An 18,077-nucleotide genomic window follows, 5' to 3' on the forward strand; every position below is an offset into this window, starting at 1 on the left:
TAAAAAAGCCAAACCTCAATAGTTAATACTGATAACAAAATTATAATGAATTAATAAATACAAGAATTACTCAACTGTTATTTTTATTATATGTTATTAATGTAATAATTCTATTATTTAACAGAAAGCCGATTATAGTTCTCAACAGAGATTTAAGAATTTTAGTTAAAATTGTTCATTTATCATTAAATCATGGGCTTTATGATAAGTAATTAATATGCAAGTTTCATAAAAAAACTGTATTCATGATTTTTATAATAAAAATACAAACAGTATTTCTTAGTTTGTAGATGAGCACAAAACTATAAAATGGGATATCCATCATCTGCCCACCAAAGGTATCAAAACCCAGTTTCTGGCATTATAAGTGTACAGACATTGCTGTGCCTCTGAGGGTGCTATTAATATACACTTCAATAGAATGGTGTTTGAAGATGTTGAACAGAAATATTTTTGAATATAAAAATTTGAGAAATTATACTGATCTGTAAACATAAAAAATTAAAACATTACTGTTAGATATTTCAGTATAACTAAAAAAACTAGTTGAAGAAAAAATAAATATCTTCACATGATAGTTTCATTTAATACATGTAAATACATAATTGTAAGATATATCACAATACAAGTTCTTTGTGGTTTTTCTTTCAAAAAATAAGCTTGAAGGCCTTAAAAAACAAGTTTTATTGCATTTTGTGTACATGAAACTACCTCGTGACTAATACATCTCAAAAGTTTCAGACTGTTTCAAGGCCTATTCATCATTGGTCAAGTACAGGTTTCTTCAAGATGTTAGTTATTTCACAGAGACCATATTTTGGTTTAAAAGAACCATCTTTTCATACATGTGCATTTCTCAGACTTTGTTGGAAAATTACAAGTCCACATTTGAACAGGTAGGATTATTGTAAGTGATACAGAAATACTGGACTCCTTGGCTAATTTGATCATCCTTGCCAGGTGGAAATATCTTTATCTGAACCACACAGAAGCTCACCCTATTTGGTTGTTATTCAAAAAGGTTTTTAGGACTTGTTCAAATCATGTTTCCAATGAAGATGTGTATGCATGTGTTATTTTTATTTGACTCACAATTCCTGCTGAATTCTCTGCCACCACACACTACACACCTTTACTGTTCTCTCCAGTGTGTATCATTTGATGTGCTCTAAGGTGACTACTGCTTTTATATTGTTTGCCACAACTTACACAACTGTACGGTTTCTCCCCAGTGTGTATCCTCTGGTGTATTTTAAGATTGTGATTTCTTGTAAATTCTTTATGGCACACTACACAACTGTATGGTTTCTCCCCAGTGTGTATTCTTTGGTGAGTTTTAAGATAACTATTTCTTCCAAATTTTTTACCACATACTAAACAACTATATGGTTTCTCACCAGTATGTGTCCTCTGATGAGTTTTAAGGTGACTTCTTTTTCCATATTCTTTGCCACACACTAAACATCTGAATGGTTTTTGTCCAGTGTGCATTCTCTCATGTTCTTGTAGGCAGGTATTTCTTACAAATTCTTTACCACACACAAAACAACTGTATGGTTTATCTCCAGTGTGTACCTTTTCATGTCTGTTAAGATGACTTTTATACCCAAATTTTTTATTACAAACTAAACAACTGTATGGTTTCTCCCCACTATGTATTCTCTTATGTTCTTTCAAATGACAGTTGTCTTGAAATCCTTTATTACACACCAAACAATTGTATGGTTTTTCTCCAGTGTGCATCCTCACATGTGATTGTAGGTAGCTATTTGTATAAAAATTCTTTCCACATATTATACAGTTGTATGGTTTCTCACCAGTGTGCACCCTTTTATGTGTATTAAGATGACTTTTAGTCTTAAATTTTTTATCACACTCAACACAGCTGTAAGGTTTCTCTCCAGTGTGTACTCTCTCATGTTGTTTTAAATGACTATTGCTTCGAAATCCTTTATGACACACTACACAACTATATGGTTTTTCCCCAGTATGTGATCTCAGATGTATTTTTAAATTACTATTTGTTAAAAATTGTTTGCCACACACTACACAGTTGTATGGTTTCTCCCCAGTGTGTATCCTCAGGTGTATTTTTAAAGTACCCTGTGTCACAAACTGCTTGCTACAAATTAAACATCTGTGTTGTTTGTTCCCAGTGTTTGTCCTTACATTTAATTTTATATGGTGATTTCTCTCCAGTTCTCTGTTGCACACAATGTTACTGCACGATCTAACTTCACTATTGGGAATGTTGTTTACCTTAAAGAATGTTTTATTGACATCACTTGGATTCCTTGCTTTGTAATTTGGAAAGAGAGACCTGTGTGTTGTAATATCATATCCAGTACGCTGCTTTCCCCTGTAGTTATTCAAGAATGTATCTTGTTGATCTACAATTTAAAAAAATGAAATTAAAAAACATAAAGAGTTAACAACTTAAAACTCACTTTAAAGAGGAATATATACAACTGAAAAAAAATAGCTATAATTTAAATGATCCAGTTGTTATGTCATATCTCTGAATGAAGGTTTCATTGTAAAAAATGTTTGTAAATTAAAAGACTAGTTCAGTACATATAACAGATTGTTAAAAACAATGGCTACAATATTATGTCCATATGTATAGGGACTCAAGTCAATTTGAGTTATATCTTGTAAACACCAAATAACCATGAAATTATACATGTTATAAAATATTAAAATTATTAGTTGATAGAATTTTGTATTGAAAAACATCTGAATTTCCTGAAGCAAAGAAACAGAATGCTCTGTCTTATCTAGTGGGATATTAAATGTAGAAAGATGAAAATAACAGTTGACAGAAGCAAAATTAGATAGAGTTTGTGGCAGCTTTTTTTTTTAATCCTTGCATTCTGAAATAAATGTGTCGAAAAATCTGGGTCTTAGGAGTTCCATTCAAATACTTAGCATTTATTTCCACAAAATGAGAGGAAATGTGCCATTTATTAAAAATAAACACATTTCATTATATAAACATTATTAGTACAAACTAAATCTCTCAGCTTAAAGTGATAAATATAAGATCATTTTGAACTCTAAATATCTGTCAAATTTTATTCTTTTCTAAGCACTCCACGACAAATTACACCAGAAGTAAAATTGAAATGTTTTTAGGTAATAAAATGTTGATATAGATGATTCTTCAATAATTTCATTTCAACATAAAATGTCATACACATTGTTTACTGATTTAAAAAACAATCTCATTTTCTCAGCTGTTTACTTAAATGTGCAGGGCATTTGTGAAATCTGGACTAGATCTCACAGAAAGTTGATAAACTAATTTAGTGCTTCAAATAAAGAAAGGAATAAGTTAAACTTCACTGGAACTGGACTAGATCTCACAGAAAGTTGATAATAACTAATTTAGTGCTTCAAATAAAGAAAGGAATAAGTTAAACTTCACTGGAACTGGACTAGATCTCACAGAAAGTTGATAATAACTAATTTAGTGCTTCAAATAAAGAAAGGAATAAGTTAAACTTCACTGGAACTGGACTAGATCTCACAGAAAGTTGATAATAACTAATTTAGTGCTTCAAATAAAGAAAGGAATAAGTTAAACTTCACTGGAACTGGACTAGATCTCACAGAAAGTTGATAATAACTAATTTAGTGCTTCAAATAAAGAAAGGAATAAACTTCACTGGAACTTAAACTTCACTGGAACTGGACTAGATCTCACAGAAAGTTGATAATAACAATTTAGTACTTCAAATAAAGAAAGGAATAAGTTAAACTTCACTGGAACTGGACTAGATCTCAAGTGATAACAACTAATTTAGTGCTTCAAATAAAGAAAGGAATAAGTTAAACTTCACTGGAACTGGACTAGATCTCACAGAAAGTTGATAATAACTAATTTAGTGCTTCAAATAAAGAAAGGAATAAGTTAAACTTCACTGGAACTGGACTAGATGTCACAGAAAGTTGATAATAACTAATTTAGTGCTTCAAATAAAGAAAGGAATAAGTTAAACTTCACTGGAACTGGACTAGATCTCACAGAAAGTTGATAATAACTAATTTAGTGCTTCAAATAAAGAAAGGAATAAGTTAAACTTCACTGGAACTGGACTAGATGTCACAGAAAGTTGATAATAACTAATTTAGTGCTTCAAATAAAGAAAGGAATAAGTTAAACTTCACTGGAACTGGACTAGATGTCACAGAAAGTTGATAATAACTAATTTAGTACTTCAAATAAAGAAAGGAATAAGTTAAACTTCACTGGAACTGGACTAGATGTCACAGAAAGTTGATAATAACTAATTTAGTGCTTCAAATAAAGAAAGGAATAAGTTAAACTTCACTGGAACTGGACTAGATCTCACAGAAAGTTGATAATAACTAATTTAGTGCTTCAAATAAAGAAAGGAATAAGTTAAACTTCACTGGAACTGGACTAGATCTCACAGAAAGTTGATAATAACTAATTTAGTACTTCAAATAAAGAAAGGAATAAGTTAAACTTCACTGGAACTGGACTAGATGTCACAGAAAGTTGATAATAACTAATTTAGTGCTTCAAATAAATAAAGGAATAAGTTAAACTTCACTGGATCTGGACTAGATCTCACAGAAAGTTGATAATAACTAATTTAGTGTTTCAAATAAAGAAAGGAATAAGTTAAACTTCACTGGAACTGGACTAGATCTCACAGAAAGTTGATAATAACTAATTTAGTGTTTCAAATAAAGAAAGGAATAAGTTAAACTTCACTGGAACTGGACTAGATCTCACAGAAAGTTGATAACAACTAATAAAGAAAGGAATAAGTTAAACTTCACTGGAACTTGTCTCAGAAAGTTGATAACAACTAATTTAGTGCTTCAAATAAAGAAAGGAATAAGTTAAACTTCACTGTGCTTCAAATAAAGAAAGGAATAAGTTAAACTTCACTGGAACTGGACTAGATCTCACAGAAAGTTGATAACAACTAATTTAGTGCTTCAAATAAAGAAAGGAATAAGTTAAACTTCACTGGAACTGGACTAGATCTCACAGAAAGTTGATAATAACTAATTTAGTACTTCAAATAAAGAAAGGAATAAGTTAAACTTCACTGGAAAATAAGTAATGCTCTACTGAACTATTATTTTGTACCATATTTAAAATAATACTAAAAAACCAAAAGTTAAACTTATGGATATGATTGGGTGTCAAACAGCACATGTTACAGCATTTTATTAAGTTATATTCAAAATTTGATTAAACAATTTTTATCAACATATGTCAATAAGCTAGGCATGGAAGTGTAATTTATAGTTGATATTTGTATATTATCAAAGTTATAATTTCTTAATCTTGTAAGGAAACATTAAAAAAAAATCTCAATCTCTCATTCTCTGTCACATGACTTGGAGGCATTATGATTTCTCACATAGATTTGATCTCATCACATGCTATAGAATCTCATAACCTAGCAATAAAAATGTCTAGATCTCTTTTCTTACTTTATGAAGATGTCACTGTCCTTGTGACATGCCTCTCCCAAACCTTGTATCTTTCCAATATTATTACTTGAAGTTTTTATATACACATATTGTACACTACCTAAATCATGTGGATAGTTTCTTTTGTTGGTTACTTTGTCATGAAAGCTCAAAGTGTTTTGTCTGTAGATATTATTCCAAGAAGAACTGGACTTTATTTTTCATAAACTACTTGTAAGAAAGATAGAGAGCCAGGTAAGTTACAAAAGTTTTTATAATATGATCTTGTGAACATTTTTCTGATTTTTTAAATTCTTCTTTGTAAGGCTTACAAAAACAAGGATAAGTGCAAACCAGACACATCTTTAGTACAAACAGTTTATTAAAAATTGTTTTTTTTAATATATAAAATGTATTTGCGGTGCTTCTAAAAATCTTACCAGATTTTGGATAATTTTAGAATTACATTAAACTAATGGATGTTGGCTGAAACAATTTGATGGCAAATATAAATAATGAGAAGTAAGCAAAACAAATGAGAAATTAGTCCACTGCTTTGGATCATAACATGTAATCAATATAATTATATAGTGGACCATTAGAACAGTATTTTTGCATTCCATATTATTTTAATAAGTAAAATTACACTGCATTTGCTTTCATGTAAAGGAAGACCTGACTTCAATGAATTGTAGGGGAAAATGTTTTGATCATACTTTGTGGTGCTGCTGTAAAATAAGTGAAATACAGACTACAACATATTTAATATCTTAGTGTGCACATGTTGCAGTCCTTAAGAATATCACACATTTTCTTAACATATACAACTCTGTTGAGCCTAACATTTCCTGTCTGGTCAGGTGATGATGTGTGTGTGATCTGTAGACTTCCCACTGTACCGGAGGGACAGGATGATGATTATATGTTTGTTTCAACAGGGTTCTTTGATAACTGCCAGTTCTTAAGATTTTAGGATATCCTGCATGAGTTATATAATGTAGTGAGAATATCCTGCATGAGTTATATAATGTAGTGAGAATATCCTGCATGAGTTATATAATGTAGTGAGAATATCCTGCATGAGTTATATAATGTAGTGAGAATATCCTGCATGAGTTATATAATCCAGTGAGAATATCCTGCATGAGTTATATAATGTAGTGAGAATATCCTGCATGAGTTATATAATGTAGTGAGAATATCCTGCATGAGTTATATAATGCAGTGAGAATATCCTGCATGAGTTATATAATGCAGTGAGAATATCCTGCATGAGTTATATAATGTAGTGAGAATATCCTGCATGAGTTATATAATGTAGTGAGAATATCCTGCATGAGTTATATAATGTAGTGAGAATATCCTGCATGAGTTATATAATGTAGTGAGAATATCCTGCATGAGTTATATAATGTAGTGAGAATATCCTGCATGAGTTATATAATGTAGTGAGAATATCCTGCATGAGTTATATAATGTAGTGAGAATATCCTGCATGAGTTATATATGTAGTGAGAATATCCTGCATGAGTTATATAATGTACAGAGAATATCCTGCATGAGTTATATAATGTAGTGAGAATATCCTGCATGAGTTATATAATGTAGTGAGAATATCCTGCATGAGTTATATAATGCAGTGAGAATATCCTGCATGAGTTATATAATGTAGTAAGTGTTAACTTAGTAATAAACAGTACTTGTGCTTTTTCAGAACTATTCTTGAAAAAGAAATGGGTAAATATTCATTGTCCAGTACAAGAGAACCCAGGGTTAGAAATAATTGTTGTAGTTGAGTTTTGAGGAGGGTATGAAATATTTTAGTGTCTGACCAGTGCAATTTTTTTTATCATACTTAAAATCTGGAATATAAAAAAGTGGCAGCTATCAAAGACCTCTCCCAAAACAATTATATCATCATCCTACTGAACAAAGTAAACATTGTTTTTCACAACACAGTTGACTAGCAGTATCAAATAGTACCAAGCTATCTCCCAAAACAATTATATCATCATCACCCTACTGAACAAAGTAAACATTGTTTTTCACAACACAGTTGACTAGGTACAGTTTTAATGTGTAGAATAGTACCAAGCTATCAAAGACCTCTCCCAAAATAAGTATATCATCATCACCCTAGTGAACAAAGTAAAGATTGTTTTTCACAACACAGTTGACTAGGTACAGTTTTAATGTGTAGAATAGTACCAAGCTATCAAAGACCTCTCCCAAAACAAGTATATCATCATCACCCAACTGAACAAAGTAAACATTGTTTTTCACAACACAGTTGACTAGGTACAGTTTTAATGTGTAGAAGAGTATCAAGCTATCAAAAGCCAACACTTTAAGTAGGCTTCTTTCATTAACACATTATTCAAAGCTTTCAGTGTCTACTAAAAAAATGCATCTTAATTTCTTACAAAGGTAAGTGCAGTCATGTTAGTTGAAAGTATGTATTGAAGTTATTAATATATATAAAATATAACAAAATTTAGCATTTCAGAAATGAAGTCCTTTTGTACTTCAGGTGTCAATCTTTATTAACCCTAAATTTTTCTCATTAAGTTGGTCATCCAGTAAATAATTTGTGTAGCTTATAAAATTATATTTTAAAATACAAACAATAATTCAAACAGTAAAATAGAACTATCCAAAGCTGTTATAATTTGTCTGGCTTTCAAACTAACCAATGAAATAGCTTAATTTTAATTTTTAATTGAGTACCAAGTGAATATCTGCTTGAGAAATGGCATCTACCTAAATGATTTAACATAAAAATGTAATAATTAGGTTGTTTTAAAAAGAAAAGATTTATAATGATGATGTCATAATATGGTAGTTAAAATAATGATTTAATTTAAAGATGATGTATTCAGATAGTTTGTAAAATTAATTTTTACTGGTCATAAGCATGTACCAATGACAAGTAAGCAAGAGTAAATAACTAATTATAGAAACACGAAGAGCTGGAAGGAGCTGATGTTGTGGGTGTGTTAAACTGTTTGATATCTCATAAAATAAGGAAAAGGTGGGAGTTTCTATTTTCAATCATGGCTTCTCAATCATGGCCTCTCAATATCTACAGTCGGTATTTCTAACTGGTTGTCACTTTAAAATCCATATGTCTATAGTTGGTGTTTCCAATTGGTTGTCATTTTAAAATCCATATATCTATAGTTGGTGTTTCCAATTGGTTGTCATTTTAAAATCCATATTTTAAAATCCATATGTCTATAGTTGGTGTTTCCAATTGGTTGTCATTTTAAAATCCATATGTCTATAGTTGGTGTTTCCAATTGGTTGTCATTTTAAAATCCATATAAAAGAAGAAAAAAAATTAAATAGATAAATCAAGACAGAGATATCATGTGACATTTGAATCAAGATTGAGAATTGTTTTAAATTTCCAACTAAACTTAAGAAATTAAAGATTAACTTACATAAAAATTCGAATTATAAACTATGTTTTAATTCTGAGATTATATTGATGTGCATTTTGAACATCCATCTGTTCACACATGACTAACAGAATTCAGTAACACTAATTTTCTACTAGTGTGTCTATTAGCATTGGTTAACAAATATAGTTACTGAAGGTTACACTCACCTGATAAACCTTCTAACTGACAGTTAATTTGTTGTAACTCCTCTTTTGGTTCACTTTTCAAACTCATAACATCATGTTGTGAACAATCAACAGTTTCATCATCACTCTCACTGAACTTGGAAATAATATTATCATTTGTTGAATCACCACTTTGTTCAGTTTTAACTTTAACAACTGTGTTCTAGAACAAACAATATGATTAATAATAATTAATGTTGTCAATACAGAACATAAATACTGTATGTAAAACATAATATGTTATAACTAGTATTTTTGTTTTGGAATTACATACAGTGAGTTTCCTTTGTAAACTAAATATCTTTACTGGAAAACTAATTTACATAACAAACATAAGTCGTGTCAGCAGCTGGTGTGTTTTAAATTGTAGGTGACAATGTTATCTATAACAATGGTATTTAGTTTTATTGTAACAATGGTATTTAGTTTTATTGTAACAATGGTATTTAGTTTTATTGTAAATAATATAAATTACAATACATTCACATCATAGAAAACATAATGAAGTCAAAATGTAAAACATGTTGCAGGTGTATATAATTTAGAATCTAACAAGATATTACTATATTTTGATACAACTTGAAAAGTAGAAAGTTTATACTTTACAATGATGAAAGCATAAAGCTAAATTTTATAAAGAAAAATACATTTGTATGTCTTTATCAGTTGCATAAGAAACTATAAGTTTAGAATCTTCTTAATGACTAGGCACAAAAAACAACTGAACTTCAACCTACAGCAAGATACTCTTGTAACATAGACAACTACTGGACAGGTTTTTGTAAACATACTCAGATTAGTGCTTCCTTTCATCAATATAATATCTTACAACACTAATGACTTATCCATAGATTTAGAATTTTCTAAAACAAAGTTCTTATGTCAATTATAATAATTTTATTTTCAGAATAAGTTGAGTCACAAACATGAAAAAATAATGTATTAATATGTACTGTACACTCAAACACGCATATTTGACAACAAAAATAAAGCAGGTAAAAAGCAAAAAATACACATTAATATGAGTAACACTAAATACACATTAATGTGATGAGTAACACTAAATACACATTAATATGATTAATAACACTAAATACACATTAATGTGATGAGTAACACTAAATACACATTAATGTGATGAGTAACACTAAATACACATTAATGAGTAACACTAAATACACATTAACATGATGAGTAACACTAAATACATTATGATGAGTAACATTAAATACACATTAATATGATGAGTAACACTAAATACACATTAACATGATGAGTAACACTAAATACACATTAATATGATGAGTGACATTAAATACACATTAACATGATGAGTCACACTAAATACATATTAACATGATGAGTAACACTAAATACACATTAATATGATGAGTAACATTAAATACACATTAACATGATGAGTAACACTAAATACACATTAATATGATGAGTAACATTAAATACACAGTAACATGATGAGTAACACTAAATACACATTAACATGATGAGTGACATTAAATACACATTAACATGATGAGCAATACTGAATACACATTAACATGATGAGTAACACTAAATGCGCATTAACATGATGAGTAACACTAAATGCACATAAATATGATGAGCAATACTGATTACACATTAACATGATGAGCAATACTGAATACACATTAACATGATGAGCAATACTGAGTACACATTAATATGATGAGCAATACTGAATACTTATTACCGTGTTGAGCAATATAAAATAAAGTTTACATCTACTATTCAGAACAAGAAGTTTAAGTGAAAACAAGTTTTAACATTTTCTCTTTTCCTCTTCACAATAAAAGTTGGACTGAAAAGGGCACACAATAGTGCCATGTAAACTTCTTGTTCTGACAATAGTGGAAGTAATACATGTGTACACCAGCACATATTTCATACAAACAGAAATGAAAAGGTTAACAATGTTTAACCCTTTCTGTATTTCAGGTTTTTTCTCGATTTTCTTATTTGACTACTTTACCTTTACTTATCAATTGGAGAATTTGTGTCAGGAATAATGTAACTAAGGTATCTGTCACGATTCATGTGTGATGCTCATATGAAGCTGTCTTCTAATCTTGTGCATTGAATCAGTTCTTATTACCACATTTACAACCACCAGCATGTGTATCACATGACACTAAGGAGCTTTATCATTAAGTCCCATGAATTACTCATGATGCACAGAACAAGTATAGGGTTAAACTTTTTATTCTTTATCATTAAGTCCCATGAATTACTCATGATACACAGAACAAGTATAGGGTTAAACTTTTTATTCTTTATCATTAAGTCCCATGAATTACTCATGATACACAGAACAAGTATAGGGTTAAACTTTTTATTCTTTATCATTAAGTCCCATGAATTACTCATGATACACAGAACAAGTATAGGGTTAAACTTTTTATTCTTTATCATTAAGTCCCATGAATTACTCATGATGCACAGAACAAGTATAGGGTTAAACTTTTTATTCTTTATCATTAAGTCCCATGAATTACTCATGATACACAGAACAACTATAGGGTTAAACTTTTTATTGTTTTCAAACTCTTGACATTTCTAACAACTTTAGAAATAAGCAAAATTGTTATCCTCATAGAAAATACAGTTAAAAAATGCTTTAACTACAGCAGTCAACTTGAGAAGTTGTGTTGATTTAAGGTACAAATAAAAAGTTAACTAACAATACTGATGTTGCAATGTTGATAACCACTTATTGAGATCCTAACTGATCAAATATTTTATAAGATACTTGAACCAATAGTTTTTTGGTATCATATTTACACTTAGTTTTAACTTATAACACCCCACACATTATGTTTCTTCTTTCAAAATTTGCTCACTTCACCATATGGTTGATATGAAAGTATGGAATAACAAAAGTTTTACAGCACATGTAGAAATACATAAACATAGTACACATACAGATTTTGTGTGTAATCACAAAAATATGAATCAAAGCAATTATATTAACTTTATCTTGTCTGAATTATGTCAGATATTTTGTTCTGGAATAATACTGATTTGATAACCTACCTTCTTTTTAAACCAATGACAAAGTTAAAATGTACATGTCATGACCTCTTACAGGTATATTTAATTTTTATTTTAACAAATTTATTATCAACATATGTTAGTAAACTTGACATAAATTAAATTTTATAACTCAAATTGTTATATTATCTAAGCTTTATCTTCTTTACTTTAAAAAAAGTCTCACTTTTCACTTGTTATGTGAAATGTCCTGAATTCTCTCTAATAAAACATACATCTTCTCTGATATACATTTTAGTGTATAACAAGTTTCAAATATAGATTATACAAAATGACAAGTAAAAATATGAACTTATAACCTTCCACCTTATTTATTTTCTGAGATATAGACAAATTTGTCAAACCCAAGGTCATCCCATTTTTCCATAGCTTTCAAATATAAATTTTGTAGGAGTGTAAAAAAGTACTACAAAGTGTTACTGAAGTACAAGTATCCATTCTAAAATTTACTAAATTAAAGTAAAGAATGACATTTACTAAATAAGCACCTGAGTAACAAAAGTACAATTGTCTGTAGTTCTCTCAAGCCCTGCATGTATCTAAAAAACTCAACTTTGTACAGCACCAGTGAATAGCAGTGGTTTAAGATTTGTCGTTCTTTTAGTTATCTAGAACACATTTGTTATAAATAAGTAACTATGGTACTCACAACTACACTTGAGGTTTCAGCCAATTCACGCAGGTAACTTAGTATGAACTTATTACAACAGTAATGCCAATCTTATTGTTTTGAAATAAACCATACAAGGAACTAAAAAAAACAACAAAAAACATGTATATAAATTCAACTAACTACATTGTGCACAAAATTTATTAAATTTGAGAAGCAACTGGTTTTCAAAGTTACCACAGTCATGTCTTACATGCAGAGGGGTGAAAATCTTCCCAGCAACACTAAAGAGATACTTTCAGGCAGTGACATGTTCAAATGTACGGCTATATTAGATAGGGTGGAGAAAGAGGTGAAAATCTCTCTGCCACTAACAGAGAATGTCAAGTATGTCTCTAGGTCCCTCCTTCCCATAGCTATGCTGTGGCTTCCAAGTTCCTATGCACACTTTACATTTTGACTGCTTGTCATAAAGTTGAGTTTTAAAATAGTAATTAAATCTATAAAATGAAAGGTAGTGCAGTACAGATACAAGAAATAGGTATTTAAAATGTGGCAATTCACATTGGCACTAACGAAACACCTAATTATAGGAAAAAATCAAATTTATTGGTTTTCATTAACAATAATGTAAACTACAGCCAAAAGAGAAAAATAAAAAGTGCTTGCACTAAAGACCACAAAACGTTTAAGTCTCAAGTGAACAGCTTAAAAAGAAAACTTAAAACCTATGAAATGAAAACCAATTTACCAAAGAGAAATGAAAACACACTAGTAAATTGTAGAATCAAGAAACAATGTTACATTACAAACACAGAGCTGACAAACAAACCTTGTAAATTTAAAAGATATTCTGAGAAATGTGACCACAAGAGGTATCAGAAGTTAATAATGATGTTAGATATGTTTGTGTGTGATGAAGGATAACAGTTCTGAAAATAAAAAACTATAAAGTGATTCTCTTCATTCAGTTATTATAATGTTTCAAATAGTGGAACATGGGGCAAGGAAAATTGTTCTATTACACATTATGTTCAGAGTTTTTGAAACAGTATTCATGTCATACGTTTCACAAACAAGTAAAGGAAAAATAACCAAAAATCATATCTTCTTGTTCACAACCAAAGAAGTTTTTCTATTTAATGTCACACATTCAAAACTGATATCATAAACTAATGGAGTCCAGTGAGATGTCATACCACTTCAATAGTGCATAAATGTTCACAAACAAATATGTAGCTATTTTGCCCCAATAATTAACCCTATGCAGATGGGTTTGATTAATTTGACTACCTTGTAACTACCAGAAAACTATACATACTATAAATGTACAGTATATCTTTATAATAGCTGGCAATATTTTAGTATATACCATAGGTCACAAAATTTAATTTTTAATGATCTCTTATTTCTACAAATTTATTTAGGGATTTACAAAGCCTTTACCATGTTAGTCAAGGTATTGTAGATAATTTTAATCCTTTGTCATCTATGCAAGAGTTTTTTTCCAATTACCATAACAGATATGAATGTAGAAGTGGAGATTTGTGGTATGCATAGATATACAGGTGAAAATGATAATAGGTCAATAATATAAGCAGCTCTTTACAAATATATAGGTATTTTGCCCCATGAAGAAAACTGTTAAGTTTTTAATCCAGAGATTACCTCAGTTTCCTTTGCCATTTCAGACTTCTTCTTCTTTACTTTGAAACCAAAGAGCATTAATGAAGATCTTTTTTCTCTTATCACTAGAGGTGTAAAATAAATAATTTTGTTACAAATATTTGAACATAAATTCTGTGTATCACTACATTATATAATGACACTGTAAAATGATAATTTCTTTACACAAGCCCATCTTAGCCTATCTCTCCATAACCATAACACTGATACACCAAGAGTTAATCATAATAAAACACACGTACAAATTATTATGAATAATCATGACATATGCTTCCCTCCAACTTCAGTTTCTGATGTACAAACTATTCATAAATTAATTATTTCAATAATATTACATATATTTGTGCTATTCATAACACACCCTACAAGGTGTCCATAAGTTACTGAACCTCTTTCTTAATTGTATAGAACAGAAACTGCACCAGATAAACAGCTGTGAGTTATGGTACGTGAGAGATGAATGTTTTAGTTTTTTTGTTTCCCTTCCAGTATAGATGGTGATACATAAGAAGAACATTAACTACAATATAAAAGTAACAAATATATAACATCATTGTGTGCATACAAAATGACTGCAGCTGTGATAATTAACATTTATTCATCGTTCAAGGTATAAACAATGACCATATCAAGTTATACACTGACTATGGCCAAATTAGAAGTGTTGCTTCCATTATAACCACAATATATTAGGTAGTTCTCATTCTGTTAATTCAATAATGTAGTTCAATATAAAAGTTATGAAACCCTGTATAATTTAAATATAAATAGTTGAATTAAAACCTTCCATTATCTACTGGTACAAATTTGTGTCATGTAAAAGAATTATTTTTATAATTTATATTCAAAATTTAGATCCAAACTTAAACATTTCACAAGAAAAATGTTAAATTACACAGCAGTGAACTTAATGAAATGCCATCTATTATACTGTACCTAGAAGAATTTCTAGAGTTTAACTCTTTCTCTACAAAACAAACAGAAATCATAACCTGTTTCCACAAGATTGCTCATCCTTAGAATCATTCTTGAAGACCTTTTTTAATTTTTTTTCCAATAAATAAACATCCTTTCTGAGATATGGACACCAATTCTGTATGCAGTATATTATACATGAGACATAATTAGCAATGTGTGTAGAGATAATTTCTATCTAAGACTTATTAGTAACATGTCAATGAATACATCCTATATTTCTATTGGACATACTATAAGCAACAAAGCACTCCTTCAATGGCTTGAGACTTACCCATTACTCAGCCAAGAACTTTTTACCAGTCATGTTTTCCAGTGAACTCTCATCCAAGTAACTCGTGAGGTATGTTTACATCACACTATTATTAAAGGCCATTTTCAACCTATATATTCTTATATACCAATTGGTCCAACTAGAAATCGACGATCAGTGTAACTTGATACCTATTCTCACAGAAAATTAATTTTCTTACTTTAAGATAGTTTTTTTTTTAAGACAATTTCCAACTGAAGTTCCTTTAATATAATAGCCATCTTCTGACTGTCAAGATTTGCATATTTTGTAAACAAATATTTGTTAGATTTAAAAACAACTAGATTCATTAAAATTAACTGGCAAAAATTCCTTAAAAGGATACTTAGAACTTCCCACTTCTTGTTACAGCTAGACAAGTAAATTACTAATTATGAAGTGTACGAAGGGTGGGACCTGAAAATTTAGGATTGTTGTTATTACATTTTTGGTATTAAAAGTCAGGATGTTTTTGGCTGAGGCAGAGAAATTGATAAGATTGATTTACAGTTTAGATGATTTGAAAGGTTTTGTAGAAACTCTGACTGATGTTTAAATCAGTGTTAAGTTTACATAGAGGTTCTCTTTGTCTTACGTAGTTTCATTTTTCCTATCCATGGCTTAGTGACTTATAGAATAGCTCTGAGTTTCTTTCAAGTACAAACGTTTAGCTTATAGCTTCATCTCTTGACTGATCTGAAATCTAATTACAACCATGGATATTAAGGATTCCCTCTTGTTTTATATAACCCTACATTAGACTGGTGGTAGAGAACAGTAAAAGTTCTCTTCACTTTTCCTCTCTTTCTTAAGCCAGTCCAACTCAGCCACTGCAAACATTTTGTTCTTTTCCTGCAATGTATTTATCTTCATCTGTTTGGTTAATACAGGTTATTGGTTCATATATTTCCTATATTCACTCCTTTATTATGGTGAATTAAACACGAGTTAAGAAAGAAACATAAACCATCTCATAATTTTTAATCTTCTTATGGTTGGAATTTATATAATAAACTATTTCAAAATAAAAGAAATGTAATATCATATTATTCATTTCTATTTTAAGAAAACCATGAACAATTATACTCAAAGCTTGCCATGTTATAAGACAAAAACACAGCACTCAGAATTTGGATGAGTCCTTCTGAAATGTTCCAATAAATTTATTGAATCACACCCAAAATTTGTATAAATATTAATTACAATTTTTCATCATATATTATATTTTTGTGCTAAGATATTACTGAATAGTTTATTCATACGAATGTCAACATATTCTACCAATTCTTTATTTATGTATTAATAGAAACTCTTCTCATTAAGGTCAAATTAATGTAATGCAACTGCTTATAATAAAAGTATGGAATAAGCATACATATTATAACAGTTTTGCGTTTGTATTCATCATTTGTTCTATGGCACTAGCTAACACCAGAAACAGTAACACAATTGCAGCTAATTACCTTTAACACAATATAAATATGCAACATTCTTGCACATTTATGCCATGTTAGAAAGTTTCATGATGGAGTGAAAATCTAAATTGTGAACTTATTACCAAGTGGCGTTTTCCTACTTCCTTTTTTGTTTTTAGAAACCTGACATCCAAAAAAACATTCCCCTCATCCAAAACATCATCTTTTCATTACTGTACTCCCTTATAATGTAATTTCAATTTCAAGTCAGCAATTACTTCCATCACCACAAAGCAAACAAATTAAAACTTTTAGTATTTCTTGATAATTATTAATATATATTATATATACATATAATAGCAAGTATTTTAAGGGGAGTAAATTAGAAATTCTACTTTCAACGTTTTATTAAGATATGCGAATATTAATTATACGTATCAAGTTCCCATTCTCGTTACGGCAAGTATATTTTCATGCATTTATTTATATCTTTCAATGCCAACTTTTATAAAACTCAAAAAAAAAATTGTGCTTGACATTTTTAACTTATTTAGAAATACATCGGGAATAATACCCAGTTAAAAGATGTTATTATTCTCTTTACGCAAAACTACATTACGGTATCAGTGAATGAAATACCACAGAGCAACTAATCACATGTACGGCAACGAAAGATTTTTGAAGAATATAGTATTACTTACCCTAACATTCTGGACTCGTTACCAGCACTTAAAATAATTAACATGTGAAATACGCTAATTAATAATAAGTTAAGTGTTATTCACTGTTAAGATGTGTAATAATAATAATTATTATTATTATAACTACAGCAATTGTTCTGTTATTGTTATTATGTAAAAGCTAATTTTGTTTTATCCTTATAAAAAACGTGATTCAACGTTTGACAGATAAGTACAATATTCA

General features: G+C 29.5%; 1 protein-coding gene across 1 annotated transcript in view; it reads right to left on the reverse strand.

Moving 5' to 3' along the window:
- LOC143233666 (uncharacterized) overlaps positions 1–17,702 on the reverse strand; it is a 68,341-nt gene extending 50,639 nt beyond the window's left edge. The window contains exons 1-4 of the mRNA XM_076470153.1: positions 17,202–17,702; positions 14,454–14,536; positions 9,068–9,248; positions 1,124–2,390 (exon numbers count right to left, since the gene is read on the reverse strand). Of these exons, the coding sequence (XP_076326268.1) occupies positions 1,124–2,390; positions 9,068–9,248; positions 14,454–14,536; positions 17,202–17,238 (1,568 nt within the window). The 5' untranslated portion in view covers positions 17,239–17,702. The remainder of the gene's footprint in view (positions 1–1,123; positions 2,391–9,067; positions 9,249–14,453; positions 14,537–17,201) is intronic.
- Between the last annotated feature and the right edge of the window lie 375 nt (positions 17,703–18,077).

This window comes from Tachypleus tridentatus, chromosome 1 (genome assembly GCF_004210375.1).
Source record: "Tachypleus tridentatus isolate NWPU-2018 chromosome 1, ASM421037v1, whole genome shotgun sequence".
Classification (NCBI taxonomy): Eukaryota; Metazoa; Arthropoda; class Merostomata; order Xiphosura; family Limulidae; genus Tachypleus; species Tachypleus tridentatus.